The 24,446-nt window shown below is 44.7% G+C and overlaps 1 protein-coding gene across 2 annotated transcripts in view; it reads right to left on the bottom strand.

The window, feature by feature from the left end:
* LAMA3 (laminin subunit alpha 3) overlaps positions 1-24,446 on the bottom strand; it is a 253,721-nt gene that overhangs the window by 187,819 nt on the left and 41,456 nt on the right. For both annotated transcript variants that reach the window (XM_069569260.1, XM_069569259.1), the window contains exons 3-5: positions 5,591-5,708; positions 4,430-4,548; positions 2,693-2,863 (exon numbers count right to left, since the gene is read on the bottom strand). In XM_069569260.1, the coding sequence (XP_069425361.1) occupies positions 2,693-2,863; positions 4,430-4,548; positions 5,591-5,708 (408 nt within the window). The remainder of the gene's footprint in view (positions 1-2,692; positions 2,864-4,429; positions 4,549-5,590; positions 5,709-24,446) is intronic.

Raw genomic sequence — 24,446 nt, forward strand, 5'->3', positions numbered from 1 at the left:
CTCAGCTGCATGTAACAGAACAGCTGGTATTCTGGGCTCCTCAACTTAAAGAAGCAACCTAGACTGGGGGAGGGGGGTTATATATGCAGTGCACGCCATAAAAAACTACTTGGTTCACTTGTAGCATTCTTCCAGGTTCCACATATATGTGTTAATATACAATGTTTGTTTTCCTCTTTCTGACTTACTTCACTCTGTATGACAAAGTCTAGACCCACGTCTCTACAAATGACCCAATTTTGTTCCTTTTAATGGCTGAGTGATGCCCCATTATATACAAGTACCACATCTTTATCCATTCATCTGCCCAGGGACTTTTGGAATAGAGACTCCAGTGTGGACACAGTGTGGGAACGGGAGGGTGGGAAGAATTTGGAGACGAGGACTGACATATATACACTGCTGCTGCTACGTCACTTCAGTCGTGTCCGACTCTGTGCGACCCCATAGACCGCCCACCAGGCTCCCCCATCCCTGGGATTCTCCAGGCAAGAACACTGGAGTGGGTTGCCATTTCCTTCTCCAATGCATGAAAGTGAAGCCGCTCAGTCGTGTCTGACTCTGTGCAACCCCATACACGGCAGCCCACCAGGCTCCTCCGTCCATGGGATTTTCCAGGCAAGAACACTGGAGTGGGGGGCCAATGCCTTCTCCAGATATATACACTACCAGGTGTAAAACAGACAGGTAGTGGGAAGCTGCTGTATACTAGGGAACTCAACTTAGAGCCCTGTGATGACCTAGAGGGGTGGGATCCGGGGTGGGAGGGAGGTCCCAGAGGGAGGGGATGTATGTATACATACAGCTGATTCACTTCATTGTACAGCAGAAACAACATGGTAAACCAATTACACTCCAATTAAAAATTACTTAATAGAGAAGACTATATTCATCTAAGTGAAAAGAAATCTGCATATATAGGAGTATCCTTATAACCCTCAAAAAGACACACACACAAAAAAAATGTGCTGAGGACATCTGTGGTGAGGCTCCAAATGCAGAGGAATGGAAACAGTCTGGCTACAGTTGATCAGAAAGCCCCGGATTCCCTTGAAAATTCCACCCTCGGATCCAGTTGTAGTTCCCACGTACAGCAGCTCATAGGCAGCTAAGGGGGCTGAAATTGTAGGAAACAGGCCACCCACACTCCAGAGGACTGGCCTTTTCAGAAAACTCAAAACCGTAGCGAAGCTTGAGTTTTCTCTCTCCCTTCCTGTCCCGGCCCTCTGAATTACCTACATAAGAAGCCAGACTTGATAAAATAGAGCTGGCATCTTCCATTCACCCTCCCAAGTCCACCATGCACCCCCCTCCATCCTGCACTTTGCCTAGGGGCCGAACTTTATGGGATGACAAGGGTCTCTTTTCCTTCAGCCTCCTGCCAGATTTGACCACTGGGAGGCCCGGGGAGGGGATCAGAGGATGGGAGGAGAATGAACTAGGGATATTTACTCTGCTGTGCCCAGGAGTCAGGGGACTTCCTGACACTGAGAGTGAGGGATGGCCACCTAACATGAGCAGGGAGTGCTGATGTTCACCAATGCCTGTACCCCTCGCTTTTCTCCATCGCATCACCCAGCCTCCTGCACGTCCAACGGGTCCCACAGCCAGTTCCTGCCAATGGCAGTGAGCTGTGTGGTTAGGAGACTCGTCCTCCCTATGCTCTCTCTCTTTTCCCTCATCAGCTGACCAGGTGCAGAGAATGCGAGGAGGACCTGGGGTCTGACATCCTAGGATGGCTGTGGCTCTACACGGAAACAGCCTGGGTCCCTGAATGACCATGTGGCACTGATCTCATCTGCTGACCCCATATCAGACTGTGACATGAGCAAAAACTAAACCTTTATTGTATTCATTCCTGACACTTGAGGGCTATTTGTTGTAACAGCAGACTAATACCAGGGTGGCTGACATCTTTTGCCTTTCATCTTCTTTGAATATGATGATTCATCTTTAACAGCCAAACTTCTAAACTGCACCTCATATTTCAGACAAGAATATCTTCTCTGACATTACTGGCTGTAAAGTTTACTCAAAAGCACAGATGCAGAGAACAAACATACGAACATCCAAGGGGGAAGGGGAGGTGGGATGAATCGGGAGACTGGGATTGACATATATGCTACTAGGAAACTATGAGCAGAGAAGGCGATGGCACCCCACTCCAGGACTTCTGCCTGGAAAATCCCATGGACGGAGGAGCCCGGTGGACTGCAGACCATGGGGTCGCAAAAAGTGGGACACGACTGAGCGACTTCACTTTCACTTTTCACTTTCATGCATTGGAGAAGGAAACGGCAACCCACTCCAGTGTTCTTGCCTGGAGAATTCCAGGGACGGGGGAGCCTGGTGGGCTGCTGTCTATGGGGTCACACAGAGTCGGACATGACTGAAGCGACTTAGCAGCAGCAGCAGGTAACTATGAAAACTACTATAGCACGCAGGGAACATTACTCAATGCTCTGTGATGACCTAAATAGGAGGGAAATCTAAAAAACAGGGCATTATGTACATATAAAACTGATCCACTTGGCTGCACAGCAGAAACTAACACACCGTTATAAATCAACTAAACTCCAATTTGGGGGAAAAAAAAAAAAGCAAGCTTACTTGAAAGAGTTGGAGGCAATGAATTCAACAAGCAAACAAAGTACCAAAAGCTGCTGTCCTGGCACTGAAGAGTGCTACTCACCCGCCGGGTGACGGTTGGATCTCTCTGTGCTTTGGAGATGAGGTGTCCAAGAAGGGTGTTGGTTCGGAGAAAACGTAGGCGGATGTTTGTGGCCTTGGTGAATTCCCTCAGGGTGTGAGAGAAAGTAAAATTTTTTGCACCTGGTCGACCATTTATCAAGGACACCACAACCTAAAAGGACCACCACACACACACATAGAGGAGAAAAAAAGTCCTTTTATCAAAGATTTCCCAGGTGGAGCTAGTGGTAAAGAACCAGCTGCCAATGCAGGAGATGTAAGAAACGTAGGTTCAATCCCTGGGTCGGGAAGATCCCCTGGAGGAGGGCATGGCAACCCGCTCTAGTATTCTTGCCTGGAGAATCCCAGGGACAGAGGAGCCTGGTGGGCTACAGTCCACAAAGAGTCAGACATGACTAAAGTGATTTAGCACACACACAATAAAGCTCCAAAACTCTTGGTTTCTTGGAGTCATTTGATGTTTCAAAACCTGGGCTCTTGGGTTCTGTAAACCATTTCCATTCACAAACCCTTTGCTGTATCCATGTTGTGGAGCTATAAACACTATGAGATGTTGAAAGTATAATGTCAAAATCTATGAAAATAAGGAAACATTTTTTGCAAGCTGCATCAAAGAAAGGAAGCTAAAAACCTAAATGAGGTTGAAAAAAGGAAGTCTCTGGATATAAACAGTGAAGGGGACAAAGAAATCTATTCAAAACCCAGGTTTTGCTTTTATTTTTTTTTATATTTTTAAATTTATTTATTTATGATTGCACTGCTTCTTTGTTGCTGCACGTGGGCTTTCCCTAGTTGCAGTGAGCGGGGGCTATTCTCTAGCTGTGGTGCGAGGGCTTCTCATTGCAGCAGCTTCTTTTGTTGCAAAGAACATGCTCTGCAGTGTGGGCTCAGTAGTTGCAGCATGCAGGGTTAGTTGGCCTGGGGCATGTGAAATCTTCCCAGACCAGAGATCACACCCATGTCCCCTGCATTGGCAAGTGAATTCTTTACCACTGGACCACCCAAGTTTTGTTTTAAAGCTTGAGGAGATGAAGTCCAAGCCCCAACCATTTATTAAGACATGAACCACTGACCCATCACTGGAAGATACTGGATACAGCTGCTCAAGAAAGATCTCCCTCCCTAAGGAGAATGAGACTGACACCCTTCAAAGACGCTCACTTGAAATTCACTCCATGGAATTCTTCTCTGATTCCCACCATGCTATTTTCTCATCTTCCCTAACAATAGCCTGGCTGACTTCGCAAGGAAGACATGCAACCCTCCCCGACAAATGACACCGATCCTGCCAAAAAGGATCAGGCTTAGCTCGGCCACCACCCCTTCATCCCCCTACTCCTACGGGAGACAAGGTGTTTGTGAAGCAGTGGGAGGGGTCTTCACCGCAATCACCAGTGATCCACAGTGATTTTTTTAATATTCCAATAGAAAAGAGAATCTAAGACCTATGGGCCTTGGAGGCAGAATCCTGACTTCCCAAGAAAAAATCAAAGACCTCAAATAGAATTTCCACTGTCAATTATAGTTCAATTAAACAAACAAACAAAAAAAAAAAACCACAAGAATTTCCAGCAACTCAGTCTGGGCATTTTCAACGTGGTTTCTTTTCATCTATGTTAAATTTGCTCGAAAATGCAAGTTTCACAATTATAAAAAAATGTGCATCTTCATGTTCATATTTAAGTCTTATCTCTCAAGGCCTCCCAAAGCTACTTACCTCACCATTTTCCAAAGGCACAATCCGGGAATATTCCGTAGTACAAAGTACATCATCATCTTGGGTGACAGCCCTGTTTGCTTCCTGCCCAAACTGTTTCAAACAGTCTACTTTAGAATCTGGGAAGGAAATGTTAATATTATACAATAAAATATTGTCCTCTTTTAAATTTCTTAAGAAATCTTATGTTTCCTTAAGAAAATACACAAAAAGGGAAAGACCAGAGAAGCATTTAAGATATTTAGATGTAATCTTAGAATGAAATTCTTAATTCATGAAAGAAAAACCAAGCCATTTCAGGCCACTTAAATACTGGCCACTAACCTCCAATTAAAATAAATAAATTTATTAAAATATATATATATATTGGCCACTGAAAGCCCTGTTGCAACTTTCAACAGGAATAGTCTGAAGATTTCATTCTAAATCTTCACTCTTCCTTAGACAAGTTTACCCTCTAAGGAGCATTCCTGGAAAACCCAATGCCTTTATAGCAAGATTCCGGTCCACTTCAATTCATCATAGGGTTCAGAGACTCAGACATTCTTCATTAGTGAAGATGACAAGGTCAAGGTAAGTAACGTGAAAAGGCAGGATTCATAAAGATGGAACTTACTTCCTAGATCTACATAAAAGGAAATGGAATGAAGCTCTGGCCCAGTTACAGATACACTGTGTACATGCATGCTAAGTGGCTTCAGTAGTGCCCCAAGTCTTTGCAACCCCAAGGACGGCAGCCCATCAGGCTCCTCTGTCCATGGGATTCTCCAGGCAAGAATACTGGAGTGGGTTACCATGCCCTCCTCCAGGGGATCCTCCTGACCCAGGGATCAAACCCGCATGTCTTATGTCTCCTGCATTGACAGCCAAGTTCTCTACCACAAGCGCCACCTGGGAAGCCCTATAGATACACTACTTCGCCCTGAATAGTAGCAAGAACCATTATCATAAAAGGTGTTTCAACCCCAGTTATACATGTGTACCCCTGGTACTCATGCACACATGCTTGAGAAGCGGATGTTCCGAGGGTAAGCTAGAAAGTTAAAACAGACCAGCCCCTGATGCCCCACACTGAAAGGTTAACTTTCTAGTTAAACCTACAGTCTCGATCTGCTGTAAATAATTCAAACCCCTCATAACATGGTAGGTAAGACTACTTACGAGCAAAATATTGCCAAGGTGAGTAGGTGCTTCCAAAGTCAACAGATCTTTCCAAGACCCAAAGATCAGGGCGAGGAGAATTTGCAAATTTGATTAAAACATAGGCCACCTGGAAAAGCTGATAGAGCAAAAGATGAACAGTTATTCAACTCACCTTGTCTATCCAAACCCTTCACCGTCTCTATGGGATGGTGGTTCCCACGATGACACATCTAGCCACGCCCCTCCTGAGATCCAGGCCCCTTCTAACTGCCTACTGGACCTCTCCAGCTTAACATTTTCACACCCTAAGTCATCATTTTTCTTCCTCCACTGAATCGAGACATTAATCTTTGCCACATCTTAATCATTGTACCCTTGAATTTCAACCAGCCTACACGGCATCTTCAAGTTTGTACATTCAGAGATGTCTGATGTCCAACAACCAGTGATCATGTGCTAAGCTCTTCCAAGACCTGGAGAAGACAGTACAGCCCTAAGCATCTCCCAGGAGTGACACAGCCCTGGTCCAGGTCTTGGAGAGCTCATGGCTGCAGGATGAGACCTGAGCAGCTGCAGGGTAGAGAGGAGCATCTCCAACTCCTGCGTCATCTCCACTCATCACCTCTTCTCCTGATTTCTCTCTCTTTCGTTGATCTTCTTATTCATCATCATCCCTTTTTGCCCACAGCCACGACAATGCCAAGGTATGAAACAGATGAAGTGCAGCATTGGTCCAGATTCTTTAGCCTCCCACCCTGGAATCCCAGCATGCCTCGGTGATGGACGCCAGGAGTCCTTGCAGGCTACTCATGCCCCTTCCCTCAAAACTCATCTGGCTTGCCTGTGAACCCTGAGAATCTATGTGTTTATCAAACAGCTTAGGATGATGAGGAACACAGGTGTTAAATATGCTAACGTGTTAATGAGTGAGGATTATCCCCACCCCCCATACTCCCCAACCCCAGGGGACAGATTCAGCAACGACTTTGAGAAGAGAACTCTGCCAGCCCTATTTGATAGAGTAAATTTATTTAGCAGGCGAATGGACCTGCCAGAATCAGGCAAATTGATGAGGGCATAAATGCAACAAGACTTGAAGTGCAAGAGAACAGGAAGGATTTGGGCTTAGATTAAAAAACAGCCTAATAATCTCCATATATTAGTCCTTTGATACATACGGATTTATTATTTTGGTATAGCTGCATCCTAATAGGAGCATGACCATGGACAAGATTACCACCATTTAGCCTTGCTTTTACCCACTCCAGTGTTCTAGTCTGGAGAATCCCAGGGACGGGGGAGCCTGGTGGGCTGCTGTCTATGGGGTCACACAGAGTCTGACACGACTGAAGTGACCTAGCAGCAGCAGCAGCAGCAGCAGCCTTGCTTTGCTCGTCTCTTAAACAATTATAATTTTCTCACAGGTTCTCGCTGGGAGTGAATAGGATACCATAAAGCACTCAGCACTGTGGCTTTCTGGAGTGGGCTTCCACAACCATCAGTAGAATGGACCATGAAACTGGACCACTAGTTTTCAAGTCCTAACTTCACCACTGATTAACTGTGGGACCTTGAGCAGAAAAACAAAAAAAGAGAGAGAACTCTGCCACCTTATTAACTAGCCCAGTAGAGCCATTTTGATAATGAGTTCAACTAGTTAGAGAGGGAGGCAGTATTCAGACCCTGTGGGACCCTTTTACTCCTTAGGGGGTGGGAAAAAACCAAGGGATTTCATTTTTATATTGTTCACATACAATAGTATGGTAGGTGTCTTTTTTTTTTTAAGTCTCAGAACTACTGCTGCTGCTGCTAAGTCGCTTCAGTCATGTCTGACTCTGTGCGACCCCACAGATGACAGCCCACCAGGCTCCCCTGTCCCTGGGATTCTCCAGGCAAGAACACTGGAGTGGGTTGCCATTTCCTTCTCCAATGCGTGAAAGTGAAAAGTGAAAGTGAAGTCGCTCAGTCGAGTCCGACTTTTAGCAGCCCCATGGACTGCAGCCCACCAGGCTCCTCCATCCATGGGATTTTCCAGGCAAGAGTACCAGAGTGGGGTGCCATTGCCTTCTCCACTCAGAACTACTAGCTAATTGTAAATGTTCTAAACTCAATGTCAAAGTCAAAATTTCTAGCATGATGATTCTCAAATTTTAGTCTCAGAACACCTTAACGTTTTTAAAATTATTGAGGACCTCAAAAAGCTTTTCTTTAAGTGGGTTATGACTGTTAATTAATAAGGACCATATTAAAAATTAAAGCTGAGAAAAATTTAAAATATTTATTATTAATGCATTTAAAATAATAAACCATTACATGTTAACATAAATACCATATTTTTTGCAAAATACCATATATTTTTCAAAGCATAAAAAATTATAGTGAAAACAGTGGCTTTAATTTACATTCTTAAGATCTTTTTGAATGTGTCTGCCTTCATAGAAGACAGCTGGATTCTCATACTTGTTGCAATATGTTTTGGTTGAAGTACTGGAAGAAAATTTGGCCTCACATAAATCCATAATAGGAAAAAGGACCTCCTAGCTTGGGGACCTTCCTGAAAGGGAACCACACAGGTTCTCAACCACACTTTGACTCCTGTGTCATCTCCACTCTTGGTCACAGACTATCCTTCACTCTAAGATGTCTGATTTCTTCCTTTTCTGTGGAAGGAAGAACTGTCATACCAGTTACAGAAAACCTAAGTTCAGTTGGTTTAGTCCCAAACATTTGTTCTTTGATCTTGGAAAATCTGCTTCCGTGGGTTCAGATTAACATTCTCAGATTGTCTACCCATCCTTGGAAAAAATGATCCAGTCTCATGGAGAAAAACTAATTCAGAATGGTAAGGTACTCTAAAAACCATAAAGCAATCCCTAAAGATAGAAGAAGTAAATCCCAGAAGACATGCACCATTATTACATATTGAAGGAATTCATGGGAAATCTGAAAACTCCCAGTTTGAAGAATCAGAACAGATATATTTCCCTTAAAAACTACACATCTTGGGACTTCCCTGGTGGCCCAGTGGTTAGGACTCCGTGCTGCCAATGCAGGGGGTGGGGGTTTGACCCCTGGTCTGAGAACTAAGACCCCACATGCCATCAGCACAACCAAACAAAAAAAGGGGGCACATCTCTCAGATCACCTCAAGAGAAGACTGCTTTTAGATATGTGAGAAAGAGAGAATACAAATGAAACATTTCAGGACAAAATAATAATTTAAACATTCTTAATCTCTTCCATGAAAATACTATAATCATAGCATGCCCCCCTAAGACCCTATTTATTTATAGTGTATGATTTAATGGTTACTATATTCTAGGTACCATATATGTTAAGCATCTCACAAATATTCTCACAATAAAAGTGAAATTTCATTAATTCCACTTTACATATGAGGAAACTGTGACTCTGAGAGGTGAAGCAACATGCCCACATTTTGCAGGTGTAAAAATCCAGTAATTCTGTATATTCTACTCACTGATAATTAGCAATGCCACCAAACCTGATCAATCCTTATATTTGATCTGTTTCATCCTGAGGGAAATAACTGTCGAAGAAACTCTAAACATCATTATTTCCAAACAGGCTAAGATTCCATTATAGGGAGCCAGGAGGAAGGGAGCTATGTGATAATACATCTTGATGAATATTTGAGTGCATTGATTTTCCAAAGCTGCACTTTCTGCTACCACAAATTCTCATCAATGAAATAGTGTTGGTGGTTCAGAGGGAACCTCTCTTTGTTTTGCTTCATCCTACTCTGAGATAATGCGTGATTCCTTGAAAGCAGCATAGCATTTAAAAATCTGACACTGAGGGAATTCCCTAGCTGTTCAGTGGTTAGGACTCTGATCTGCCAATGCAGGGAGCATGGGTTTTATCCCTAGTCAAGAAAATCAGAATTATAAGGGCTTCCCTCATAGCTCAGTTGGTAAAGAATCTACCTGCAATACAGGAAGACCAGGGTTCGATTCCTGGGTCGGGAAGATCCTCTGGAGAAAGAAATGGCAACCCATTCCAGTATTCTTGCCTGGAGAATCCATGGACAGAGGAGCTTAGCAGGCTATAGTCCACTGGATTGCAAGAGTCAGACATGACTTAGCAACTAAACCACCACCACACCAAGGTACTAAGATTCCACACACTGAGTGGTCCGACCATAAGATTTTAAAAAGTAAAAATTAAAAAATCCCACATCTAGCAAGGGAAGACATACCACAGTATTCCCTGAGCCTTCCATGCAGATATAGTTTAATAAGTCCTGGGATTCCACCATGTACCAACAGGACTTTCCACTCCAAATGTTTCCCTCCCATTTTTATCTTAGGCACTTAATTCTGAGATGCCTCAGCACCTGTTTCTGTGCCCAGACACTGGGAGGCCACATTTCATTCCTTCTGAGTCTGCACTGACAGACTCTGCTTCTCTCTCCCCACCACTGCGGTTCAACTTGCAGCGGCTTCCTGCCAAGCTCTCCTGCGTGGCCGCCAACTTCCCCTGAATGTACAGATGCTAGATGGCACTGAGAGGCAGCCTCCAAAGTGGGTTCACAGTGGGTTCACGTACGTTACGCCAACAGGTAGGGACTTATTCTCTTCTACTTGATAGTTTTAAATGCTATGCCTTCTAAATGGCGCCTTCTGTTAACCCAAGTTATCAGTTACTTATGATTGCTCTTTGATCACTCAAAACACTTCAAAGCAGCATGAGCGACACTTGAGACTCACAGATGTAAAGGAGGGCCCTTGGTGAAACGAGAAAGCGCCAGGCTTTCGAAGTCACTCGAAGCATAAAAGAGAAGGCCACTTTGTGCATTTTTTAAGAAATAACATTTGGGAGATAAAGTAAAGAGTGAAAAGTAACCGAGAAGGATTGAGTTGTCATTCTTTCTCCATGTATTTATGAGACAAGCTAAGATGGCTTGAATGTTGCTGATGAGCATTTAGGTGGAGGTACAAAGTAGTCCTTTAAATAAAGTTTTAAAAAAGATATTTATTTGGCTGCACAGCGTCTTAATTATGGCATGCAAACTCTTAGCTGCAGCATGTGGCATCTAGTTCCCCAACCAAGGATCAAACCCGGGCCCCTTGCAGTGGGAGTGTAAAGTCTTAGCCATAGGACCACCAAGGAAATCCCTAAATAATGTTTTAATGAAGCAGATAATAATCATAAGAAAGCATGCATGCTCAGTCCAATTCTTTACAGCTCCATGGATTGCAACTTACCAAACTCCTCTGTCCATGGGATTCTGCAGGCAAGAATACTGGAGTGGGTTGCCATTTTCTCTTCCAGGGACTCTTCCCCCAACCCAGGGATCAAACCTGAGTCTCTGGCAGTGACAAGCAGATTCTTTACCACTGAGCCACCTGGAAAGCTTTGGCCCAAGGCACTTTGACGTAAAAGCCTTCAGGGAGAACAGGTGGGATGAGCCAGCCCTGTCTGATCCTCATGCTCATCACCCTGACGCCTCTGAGACTCCAGCTCCTACAGCCCAGCATCTATTCATTCCTCCCCAGACGTAGGCAGTAGGTGTTCAAAGAATGCCACGAATGAAGGGCTGAATATTAAAGCTGTGCAGTCACCACCTACTTTGGGGGGTAGGGAGTGGGCACCCGTTGGCAACACAGAGACAGAGGTGAGCCCCAAAGTGTTCTCGGCAGTGGGCTGCTAATGGCAGAGAAGAATCAATTTCCAGCAGCAAATCTCTGACCCACCAGTCCTGTGACTCTTAAGTCCATCACTGAAGCACTTTGCAATTTTATTTCCTTGTCCATAAAATCATAATATAAAACAATCATAAAAGATATTTAATACATAGGTGAGGGACAAGAATATCTACTTCAGGCAAATTTTACACTCTCCATTTTAAAAACCACCATTAAGCTCTGTATCACATATCTGTTTTCATATAACATTCCCACTAGACTGACATCTCCGTGTCTTAATCACTCCTGTTGCCTCTGAGTAGGCGCTTAATATATATCATTGAATCGAAATGAAATTTATTAAATGAGACATGTGAAATTGTAAAATATTATATGTATTAAAAGTCACATCCAAAATTAACTTCTGACTCAACGAAACAGGAACCTTCCTTCAAAAAAGTCTAAGTTATAATGTGAAATAAATCTGGTATCACAGTTTTATAATTTGATAAACATTGCTCCACAATGCAGCATTTCCTGATTGGCTTCTTCCAACTTTCTATTTTGCATAATTCTCAAACCTATAGGAAAGCTCAAGGAACAGTACAATGAATATCCCTACACTTTTCACTTAGATTCACCAAATGTTAATATTTGCCACATTTGTATTTTCTCTTTCTGTGTCTGCACACACACATATACCTTTTTCTAACCTTTGAAAGCAAATTCTAGATATCATTATGATTCAACCCTAAATATTTCAGCATGTATCTTCCAAGAACACAGACATTTCTTCTACATAAACATTTTGATGCCCATGAAATTTTTATCATTTAAACAAAAATCATATATCATCTTGAACTGGATATTTGAGTTTCCCTGTTTCTCCTAAAAATGCCCATTGTATTTTTCCAATCCAGGATGCAGTCAAGGATTATGTGTAGCATTCACTTGTCAAGTCTCTCGTCTCCTTTAATCTAGAGCAGTTCTCCCGTGATTTTTCTTTTATGGTACTGACATCTTTCTATCACAGAAATGTTCCCTTATCTGAATGTGTCTGATTATTTCCTCACGATCTGATTCAGGGTAAACATTCTGGCAGGATTACTACCCATGGGACATCCTCTTCTTGTGGCATCATGCCAGGGGGCACAGGATGCCAGGCTGTCCTCTTAACACTGATGCTATATGTGACCAGTTGTTTCAGATGTCCACCAGATTTCCCAATTATAAAGTTACCTTTTCCTGTGTCATTAGATCATAAGTAACCCACAGAGACATTTTAACACATTTATTTTAATTAACTGAATTACAAATGTTCCTACTATCTATGTAAAAATACAAGTAAGAGTTATGAAAAAATAAGCCCCCAAATCCAGAACCAAACAATTACATTTCTTTTGAGGCTCATGCCCGATTGAAAAATTTATCTAATAAGCTAATGTTATAGATGGATAGGGAGGCCTGGCGTGCTGCATTCCATGGGGTCGCAAAGAGTCGGACACAAATGAGCAACTGAACTGAACTGAACTAAATGTTATAGAAAGTTTTTAACTGAGAAGGAAAAATGCAGGTCAAGTGGAATTAAACTCCGTTTTAGTAATCCTGTTTGAAAACTTCTTACAAAATGAAATACAATCCCCATTAAACAATCAAGTCCAGTGACGAAAATACGGCTCTGCTGGCCTGAAAACAAATCCTTTTAATCCTGGTCCAAACAGCATGTCTGCCAATGGCTTGGCGAGGACATTTCTTTCTTGCGGGTTTATCACCATGCTGCCCTATGAAATCCAGACCTTGGCACCATTAGAAAGAGGGTGCTTAGGAGGAAAGTCACTGTGTCCCTCAGCTCCTGCTCCCCTTTGAGAAAAAGTAGAGCATTCCTCTTTCCCAAAAGCACCTGCTCCTCTTTGAGGGAAGGTAGAGCATTCCAGAAACTTAAAGGAAGGGACTTAAGAGGTCCCCCGTCAATCTCTCGCCCCGGGAAAGAGCCTTCACCCTAGAATCTCCTTTTAAGAGAAAACACATTGCATTGCTAACAAGTTCTGGCCACTGCATGTTTCCTCACTGTCTTGAATTTTTTTTCTCATAATTCCTCCTCCTTTTCTTTGAAGTAGCACAGATTTCTACCATTTATCCCACATGACCGCCTGCCCAGAATTTAAATACCACAACACATCTTCCTAGGTTCCTTTTAAGGAATTAAGATTCAAGTCACCAGGAGGCAAGGATTAGGGTAGGAAGTGGGAAGGAAAAGAGAATTAAAATATCTCACTTCCTCATTAATAATAACTACAATAACCATAAAACCCTGAGCCAAAATACAGTCTAAAAATTTGGATCACTCCAATAACTTGAAAAATGACAAGACTGCTATTTTTCAGTGGAAGATTTCAGGGAAAAAAAATCAAAAGGCAGGGAGAAGGTGAAATATTTGCATATTTCATGATTGATGAATTCTTAACTCTGAAGGAAAAAAGTGATTAAAGACATATAGCATGGTTTTCAGTCCTTGTAGATGTTAACTATTCAATATTATTTCCTAAGTAGACTCAAAGGGTAGACTTTGAAATTAACATATGTTACTCAAGAGCATTTTGTCACAACTAAAATTTACAGATAGATTTGGTGGTGATTTTAAATAAGCTGAGGATTGTACAGTCCAAGGGGTCACAAAGAGTCAGACAGGACTACGTGACTTTCAATTTCACTTTTTTTACTTTCCATGGTAGCTCAACTGGTAAAGAATCCGCCTGCAATGTGGGAGACCTAGGTTCGATCCCTGGGCTGGGAAGATCCCCTGGAGAAGGGAACAGCTACCCACTCCAATAGTCTGGCATGGAGAATTCCATGGACTGTATAGCTCATGGGGTCGCAAAGAGTCAAACATGACTGAACAACTTTCACTTTCACTTTAAATAAGCTGAAGCCCTTTGGAATCCAAGAACTGAGCTCACCTTCACAATGAAATCCAATATTTTACCCAACTCTGTTGCTACACTGAACTCTCAGGGAATTTTTTTGTCCAGGACTTGATTCTCCCTGTAAAACTTACTTTCCCTCATTCACACTTTTCTTTTTTTTTTTTTTTTTTTTTTTGCTAATTTATAATAAAATTGAGGATGACACTTAGTTCAATCCCTGAACCAATAAATAGCACTGGAATTTGTCTGACAAACTATACAGGGCAAGGGAAACGATAATCATGTTCTTCCAAGGCAGGTAGATTTCAATAACTCGACTTTAATAATCAGCAACCAAGGTATCTAATTTCTCCTTGAATCTACATTTTTAAACTCCACAACTCCTAAAAAAATACTGATTTCTACACATGACTTATACCATGATGAAGTTCAACAAAGTATTTCTCAATGATTATGATTTACTGTAAATCAGATTCTAAACGATGCTATTTATCATCATTTTTCATAAACAAGTCCACACCCTTCATCATGTTCCAGTCCTCCCCTTTGCCAATATTTTTCTCACTGGAGAGTATTCTTGGGACTTTCCAAGACTACTCCGCATACTGACTCAGCATATTCCTTTTTTATTAGTCTGCATTTTTGTGGGGGGAATGAGCTTTAGGCTGAAGTGTCATTTCAAGTCAGTGGCTAAGACTTCACACTCCAGTGCAAAGGGCCTGGGTTCAATCGCTGGTCAGGGAAGGAGATCCCACATGACGCAATGAAGATCAAAAATCCTGCGTGCCAGGGACCCAGTGCAGCCAAATAAAGTAATAAATATTTTTAATATTATTTTTTTAAGTGAGTATTCTCATTTCTAGCCTGCATTCAGAATGCTCCTTTCCTAAATTTGGTTGTCACATTTCTTCCCTTCTCCTTCTGCTATATCTTTCTTAAGATGCTAAATCAGAGTGTTACCTAAAGGCTAAAACCATCCTTTTGGCTGGGTTTCCAATGTGCTTACTAAGGGTAGGGCACTTTGGAGACCTTTTTGACAGCAGCTGTGCTTTTCTGTAATGCTGGTCACTTAAATTGACTCAGCATATTCATTTTTGTTAGTGAGCTTTTTTTTTTTTTTGGAATGAGCTTTAGGCTCAAGTGTCACTTCAAATCAGTGGGGCTATAGATTAAATATTCATCTTAGAACCTATTCTTTGGCCAAAAGCTGTCTTTACTTTCTGAACATGAAATCCCCTAGAATGGCAGTTCTCAACGTGGATGGTATTGCATCTGGGGTCTTTTACTGGCTGTCATTGTGTGCATGCTCAGTCACGTGGTTGTGTCTGACTCTTCGCCACCCCATGGACTAGCCCACCAGGCACGTTTGTCCATGGGATTTTCCAGGCAAGAATACTGGAGTGGGTTGCCATTTCCTCCTCCAGGGGATCTTCCTGACCCAGGAATGGAACCCGCATCTCCGGCATCTCCGGCACTGGAAGGAGGATTCTTTACAACTGAGCCATCAGGTATTCACAATAACAAACCCCAGTAAGGAGAAAGACTACACATATGAAAAGACATCAACCTCCACCCTGAGAAAGATCATGGCCAGGTCTGCGTGAGGAGTCTGGACAAAGGCACCTGATGGAGGTTTTGTCTTTTGTTTGTTGGACTTCTGAGGATCCAAATGCCCTTCCCACCGTATGAATCCTTCCCACCTTATGAATCCTTCCCACCTTACGAATCCTGGTGGGAACAGAATGCACTGCTCCCTTTAGAAGCTGAAAAATGCCAGTTTTCCAGCTTCCTTGACAGGTAAGTCAGCACGGGTGCCTGATCCAATGTCTCCTTCCAAGATGTTGCATCTAGAGCAAATGATACCAAAAGGTAGGGACACTGAAGACTTGTTTCTAGAAGCTACAAGTATGGCAGCCCCATCTGGCTGCTGGGGAAGTGACGATGCCAGCAGGAATGCACCAAGTCCAGAGTCCAGGCTCCAGGCTGACCGTGTGGCCATCACCAGCCGCAGCCACCAGCGCTCAGCCACAGCTGAGTCCTCGCAGAGGGACCTGTGGTTCTGACTGTGCAGCCTGCTTGGTTTCTGCCCATCTCCTGAACCTGATTCTCTGAGATCCTCAGACCCCCTTCCCACTACCTCACATCCTCTCCCTCCATCCTCAAAGGTGACTCCTTCACTGGTAAAATTAAGACTATCAAAAAGGGATCCCTTGCCTTCCCATCCCAAACCCATGAGCACACTTACATCTGCATAGCTCCCTCTTTCCTTCTGGACCTACAGAGCAGGAGCCTCCCCACTCCTCTGCAAAGAGCCAATCCTTCCCTCTGTGCTCTGATCTCATTCCCCTCCTGCCTTCTGTTGGGTCCTTCCCATCAGCTTTTCTCTTATGTATTAATTTTTTAATTAAACTATAGTTGACTTGCAATATTATATTAGTTTCACAAGTACAACACACTGATTCAACGTTTTTATAGATTATATTCCATAGAAACTTATAAAACATTGACTATATTCCCTATGTTGCACATCACGTTTGATTCTTATTTATTTTATACCCAGTAATTTATGCCTCTTAATCCTTTATCCCTATCTTGCCTCTCTCCCATCCCTCTTCCTACACGTAACCACTAGTTTACTCTCTGTATCTGTGAATCTGTTTCTATCATATTTGTTCATCTGTTTTATTTTTTAGACTGCAATGATTAATGAAAACATATAGAGTCTTCCCTTGTGGCTCAGTGGTAAAGAGTCCACCTGCCAACACAGGAGACGTGGGTTTGATCCCTGATCTGGGAAGATCCCACATGCCATGGAGCAACTAAGCTTGCGGTCTATATCCTGGGAGCTGCAACTGCTGAAGCCCACACACCCTAGAGCCTGTGCTCTGCAACAGGAGAAGTCACCACAATGAGAAGCCCAAGGGCCACAGCTAGAGAGCAGCCCCTGCAGCAATGAAGACCCAGCACAGCCAAAAATACATATATAAATTTCTTAAAAAGGAAACATAGCATTTGTCTTCCTCTGATTTATTTCACTAAGCGTAACACCCTCCAAGCCATGTTTTCAAATGACTCTTCCATCTGAAAGTCAAATTCCTCTCCTTCCAACCAAACCCTCCACCTACCTCCTTCCCCTGGAGGCAGCCGATCCTGCAAGATCCTGCAAAGAGTGGAGCGCTGCCTCGTCCCGCTTCCTCACCCCTCTTCCAGTTCACCCAGAGTTCAGCCTCCTCTAACCTCCCTCCGCACTATGTCCACGTTACATCATGGCCCAGACTCCTCACATAAACTCCAGACCCAACCATCTAGTTATTCTCCACTTGAGACATCTCACCCCCAGCTCAACTCAACTTGACCCAACGGCAACCTCGTCCCTGCCCCCTGGAGCCTGCTAACTCCCGTGGAACCCATAGGTTTCAGTGCAGCCTTCCCCTTCTCTGGTCTGCGTTTGATGCTTCCTGGAACTCTGTGCTCTTCCTTTAAAACACTCATCACAGGAGCAATTAAATAACTACTCCTGCAGGAGTACACACAGCCTGTGGATACAGGATGTGAGTTTGATTATCCTGCCATCTCACGAACTGCAACAGGTACACCCTGACTATATGGAGCTGCAGGCCAGGGCAGGGCCTGCACTTGGCCCAGGATAAGGGTGATGCTGGTAGTCCACCAAATCCCAAGGATTGAACTTGCACTGTGTGCTAAGTCACTTCAGTTGTGTCTGACTCTTTGCGATCCTATGGACTGCAGAACTCACCAGGCTCCTCTGTCCATGGGATTCTCTAGGCAAGAATACTGGAGGGGGTTACCATGCCCTCCTCCAAGAGATCTTCCCAACTCAGGGATAGAACCTGCATCTCTTATTAACAAAAAAAGGACACTCAAGTAACTTTCACTGTGATGAAAAGATGCATCCATGGGTGAACTCTCGGATCTGGACATAAGGTGGCTTCCTGCGTCCCAAATGCTCCTACTCCAAGGCTCTGGCTCCTGAGAGGACCCAGAACAGGCATTCTTCACAGCAGGGTGAACATGCGATAAGGAGTGATGCCGCAGGGAGTGGGGAGGCCTGGGGAGAAGCGTCAGAGTGCAGAGGGTGAGGGACAGTGGTTGGGTGGCAGAAAGCAGTGTGGCCACAGTGATGGGCGTCAGGAGAGCTGGCTGGGCGTCAGGGTGTCCTGGGCTGGCTCAGCATCGGTGGGGAATCAGGTGGCCCTGCGTGACTGAGCTGAACTTCAAGCTTCAATTTCCTGAAATCCAGCTCTGGGCAAGACACTGTTAGGAACTTGGACAGGGATTCAAGCCTCAGCCAGAGGGACAAGAAGTGGAACACGGCCAGGGCAGTGAGCAGGACAGCCAGACAGATCGTCTGCCGCAGGAGGGTTAGACAAGTGCAGCGAATCAGCTCCAGGCATGCCTGGTGGGTAGGGCACAGCACACGCCCGCTTTGCCCACTGGCACAGAAGGGGACTGATGGGGAAAAACACCCTCCCCGCCAGCAGGCACCACCCTACAGAAAAGCAATCTGGCCACCTTGCTGGAAAAGAGGTCTGGATCTGACGATGGCAGATGGGGGTGAGCAGCCAGGCTTTGGGAAGGAGAGTCTGGAGCTGGAGGGAGGGTGGAGCTCCAAAGTTCCATCATCCAACCTCCACACAATGGCCTGGACCCCCCCAGTTCCCAGGGACCCACTTCTGCCCCTTCTCCACTCTCTTACTCCCTTGGTCTTCCTTCCTCCTCAGCCTTTTCCCAATCTGGGGCCCCTTTCTCCTCATACCCCCAAAGCTACACAGAGAGGAGAGGATTATACCATAATGTTTATACTAGCCATCTTGCAAAAGAAGAATATGACACTATCATAACTACACTGGGGACTAAATGGGTTTTCAGGTACAGCTTCCAAGGTGGCGCTAGTGGTAAAGAATCTGCCTGCCAATGCAGGAAACTTATGAGATGCAGGTTGGAACCCTGAATCGGGAAGATCCCCTGGAGAAAGGCATGGCAACCCACTCCAGTATTCTTGCCTGGACACTCCCATGAACAGAAAAGCCTGGTGGGTTACAGTCCATGTTGGTTGCAAAGAGTAGGACACAACTGAAGCTATGCAGCAAGGCATAGCTTAGAGCTTCTTATCTATAACGTTTTTCTGGGTAAAAATGCAAAGTGAGTTCTAAATATCTGACGTAACTTTCAATGCACCTGATTTACACCCATATATGACTCTCCCCTCCCAGGCAATATCTTATTACACAAAACCAACCTGAAAGACAATCTTACTGATGACCACACAAACACCAACCATGTAGTGGTGAGAAGCAAAGGAACAGATATTACACATGCAGTACCAATGAGCCTTCATAACACAAGTGCGTGAGGAGTGAAGACACCAAACTAGATGCCACAACACATTATGTAAATTATACAGCTATACATTGTATGGGCTTCCCAGGTAGTGTCAGTGGTAAAGAACCTGCATGCGCTGGCGACTTAAGAGACGTGAGTTCTATCCCTGGGTCAGGAAGATCCCCTAGAGAAGGAAATGGCAACTCACTCCAGTATTTTTGCCTGGGAAATCCCACGAACAGAGAAGCCCGGCGGGATACAGTCCATGGGGTCACAAAGAGATGGACGCAACGAAAGCGACTGAGCGCGCACACACACATGCACGTTTCAGATTAAGTAGCAAAGATATTAGAGGAGGTGCTTTCAAAGGGCCAGGAAACAGGAGTGAGGATCAGGGATGAAGGGAGAAACAAAAAATACAGCTCGAGAGGGAGCAATTCATTCATCACATGCTGTGAGCTCCTCTCCTCCAAGTGGAGACTGCAGCTTGAATATCCTCCAACAACTGCCTCCCAAGGAGATAAAACAATACAAAACTATATGGAACATCAGTATTTTGTCATCACAAATTATATACTGCTTCCTGTCCTGGCCAAATGACTTGGCAAAAAATGTCAAGGAACCACTGGAAACATCCCTGAGCAGCTTGTGTCCTGGCTCTGGGTGGCAGCAGAAGGGGCCGCTTGTGTGCGGAGGAAGGGAGATGCCATGATGGAGTGATCCTGATTAATGTCAACACCAGCGAGCGCAGGCACCCGGGAAGGAATCCTTTTCTCGTAGTTTTGGGCAGCCAGTAGTGGAGAGGGTGTTTTTTCTCCTCTTGCCTAACAGCTAAGACATATGGGTCCCTTCATGGCGAGACTTGCAAGGAAAAAGGGCAGCTTCCACTTGAACTGCAATCCAACTAATGGGTCCCAGGGAATAAATCCACCCCAAGTTTGGGAACACTTTCTGAGCCTGAAACTATCCACTTGGCCAGCTCGATCGGGCTCCTGCCTTACGTCCCCATGTCCTCCTGACCTCTGGCATCTTCCTTTCTCTGTGCTCCTTTCAGAATGGCGAGGTCTGTCCAGGAGTCCAGCCCGTGACTGGTCACTACTTGCAACTTCTGCTGCAGGAAGCAGGGCACAGAGGCCCGAGGATGGACACGTGGGGCTATCTCATCACCAGAATCCAAGTTTCTATTCAGGGACTTCTCAAAGGAAATCTTTGCTTTTCACTCCTCCGTTTCAGAAAATCAATATTGGAAGTTCTGTGCACCTGCCTTTTGGTTTACAGGTAAGGACTCGGAGATGGTTAGAGGGGAAGACGAGGAGGGGAGGAGAGGGTCCTGCTGCTAAGGTGTGACACGGTGACCTGACCACATTGGGGCCCCAGGACAACTCAAGGCCGACCAAGTGCGGTCACTGAGCTAGAAGCCTGGGCTCCTCCTCAGTGCTCACTGGGCTGCAGCTTAGTCTACAACGTGAAGCTCTGTCTGCTGGGGTTAGTGGTCCCAGCAGCATGACGAAACAGCACCACTGAGCAGGTGGCCACAGTCACAAGACAAGGAGGGAGGGGGGCATCTGCAAGGATTCTTCAAGTCGAACTATTAGAGTAATCATGAGGAGGAGGGAGAGAAACACTAGTATGTGTTGAAGATTTAGGATATGCTGGGTGTTAATACTTCTGTATTTCAGTAGTTTCACAATAATCCGAGTGTATGGATACTGATATTCTATTTCATAGATGCAGAAACTAAAGTTTGCAGATGGCTCAGACAGTAAAGAATCTGCCTGCATTGTGGGAGACCTGGGTTTGATCCCTGGTTTGGGAAGATTCCCTAGAGAAGGGAATGACAACCCACTCCAGTATTCTTGCCTGGAGAATCCCATGGACAGAAGAGCCTGGCAGGCTATAGTCCAGGGAGTTCACAAAGAGTTGGACATGACTAAGCAAGTAACACTTTCACTTTCAAAGCTTGCAGAAGACATGGAATGTTCCATGAGTCGGTGACAAAACCAGGACTCAAGTTCACATCGGATTCCCAAGCCTGGGCTGTTATATGCAGTCAGCTGGATGGGCAGCCACAGGGCAGGTCAGGGAGAGCATGGTCCCTTCTTCAAGGAGTCGTTCCTCCCCGGGTGGCCCTGCCAACACCAGGAGGGGCTGCACAGCCTGACATTCCGGCCCTGTGTGCACCATGCTCAAGAAAGCCAGCAACAGGAGAAACACCAAGAGGTGCCTGGCAGTGTGGACATGTGCTCCAACATCCAGGTCCATGCATCCCTAGCATAGTTATCACTGGCAATGGGAGGCTGCCAAATCCCAGACCTCACCTCCACTGCCTACCCCGCTTCTGGTTCAGCCTATCCCTGCTGTTCAAGACCTAGGGAGGCCAGATAATGAGCAGAGTGTCCTTCTGGCCAACTGCTGCTCAGAGTGTGGACCCCAGGCCAGCGGCCGGGCAGCCCCGGGAGCATCTCAGACTCTACAGGCATACCTGCAACCTTTGGAGTCAGACCTGTCGTTGGAAGAGAAGACTCAGATGTACACTCAAGTTGAGAGGCACTGGCCCAGCCCACAACATAGATTCTTTTTTCCATCAGCTGCACATGGCCAGCACTCCTCTTTCTCCTGTAGAAACCTGGTCTCAAGTGAGTTTTAAGTCACTGTATTACCTCTCCCAACAACATTAGCCTTTTAACAGCTTGATCCTCAGCAAAAGGAATTCCAGGGGTGGGTGGGCAGCCTGCTCTACACCCTGCAATCACACCATGCTTGCAACCACCAAACCATCACCACAGAAAGCTGGCCAAGTTTTTCCAGCAATGAACTACGTCTTCTCCACGCTATGATCACAGACCAGTTTGGGGGGCAAAATAAGTATTTCAGGTAGCCAGATTACAAGCCATTGTGATTTGTGCAAGTCTGTCTTCTCTAGGATAATACGTTGAGTAAGAAATTTCAGCAAAGAACACACTTTACTAAGCTCTAATTGTTCTCCAAAGTAAGCAATAACTCTTAGCAAGAGTAGCAATGATGGTAGGAAAAGGTACGACGTGGGTGGGAAGGGGTCTTTTGAAAGAATGCCTCGAGGGGGTGTTATGAGTCATGATATCCATGCTTAGGATGAATCCTGATATATTTAGAAATGAACCCATTCTCAGATGTCAACAACACACACATCATTATCCCTCTGTCGCTGGAAACATTTAGGGGCAAAAGAAAAAATATTGGGGAATGAAACAGTACAATAGCTAATGAGGCCTTATAATTAAACGATATCTTTGCTCAAGGGAAAAGAACGTATCACATCATTTCTCAAAGGTAATAGCTAAGTAAAAGGTTCTTGGTCTGTTTTGAATTATATATATAAAAGGAAAATTATAAAATGGCAATCCCTCCAGTATTCTTGCCTGGAAAATTCCATGGACAGGGGAGCCAACTGGGCTTCAGTCCGTAGGGTCGCAAAGAGTCAGACACAACTGCCTCCTCTATCAGCCTTTAATGCTTGTCATCCTGCTTGATGTTGGGCTTCTCTGTGACAATCCACTTGGAAAGAAGCAAAACTGAAAACTGAACCACAGCCAGCTTACAAAGCCTGAGTTTTGATTTTCTACAGACTCTCACCGAACTTCTTAAAATGACTCAGAACTATCATCAACACTATAAAATGAGAAATAGGACTTCCCTGGTAGTCCAGGGGTTGAGGATCTGCCTGCCAATGCAGGGGACGTGGGTTCGATCCCTGATCCAGGGGGATCCCCCATGCCCCGAGGCAATTAAGACCAAGTGCCACAACTACTGAAGCCCGAGCTTCACAACTAGAGAAAGCCCACACAGTGACCAAGACCCAGCACAGCCAAAAATAGATAAATAAATTTTAAAAATAAAAATTTTCTGGGCTCCAAAATCACTGCAGATGGTGATTGCAGCCATGAAATTAAAAGACGCTTACTACTTGGAAGGAAAGTTATGACCAACCTCGACAGCAAGCAGAGACATTACTTTGCTGACAAAGGTCCATCTAGTCAAGGCCATGGTTTTTCCAGTGGTCATGTATGGATGTGAGAGTTGGACTATAAAGAAAGCTGAGTGCTGAAGAATTGATGCTTTTGAACTGTGGTGTTGGAGAAGACTCTTGAGAGTCCCTTGGACTGCAAGGAGATCCAACCAGTCCATCCTAAAGGAGATTAGTTCTGAATATTCATTGGAGGGACTGATGCTGAAGCTAAAACTCCAATACTTTGGGCACCTGATACAAAGAGCTGACTCATTTGAAAAGACCCTGATGCTGGGAAAGATTGAGGGCAGGAGGAGAAGGGGACAACAGAGGATGAGATGGTTGGATGGCATCACCAACTCAATGGACATGGGTTTGGGTGGACTGCGGGAGTTGGTAATGGACAGGGAGGCCTGGCGTGCTGCGGTTCATGGGGTCACAAAGAGTCGGACACGACTGAGCGACTGAACTGAAAAATAAGTAGTTTTATATGAACATACACATCTCTCAAGCTTTGAATGATCATTGTTGCTGTTCAGTCACTTAGTCATGCCTGGTTCTTTGCGACCCCATGGACTTATAGCACACCAGCCTTCCCCATCCCTCACCATCTCCCAGAGTTTGTTCAAACTCATGTCCACTGAGTCGGTGATGCCATCCAACCATCTCATCCTCTGCTGCCCCCTTCTCCTCCTGCCCTCAGTCTTTCCCAGCATGAGGGTCTTCTCTAATGAGCTGGCTCTTCCCATCAGGTTGCCAAAGTACTGGAGGTTCAGCTTCACCAACAGTCCTTCCAATGAATATTCAGAGTTGATTTCCTTTAGGATTGACTAGCTTGATCTCCTTGCAGTCCAAGAGACTCTCAAGAGTCTTCTCTAGGACCACAATTCAAAAGCATCAGTTCTTTGACACTCAGCCTTCTTTATGGTCCAACTCTCACATCTGTATATGACTACTAGAAAAACCATAACTGA

This window comes from Ovis canadensis, chromosome 23 (assembly GCF_042477335.2).
Source record: "Ovis canadensis isolate MfBH-ARS-UI-01 breed Bighorn chromosome 23, ARS-UI_OviCan_v2, whole genome shotgun sequence".
NCBI classification, from domain to species: domain Eukaryota; kingdom Metazoa; phylum Chordata; class Mammalia; order Artiodactyla; family Bovidae; genus Ovis; species Ovis canadensis.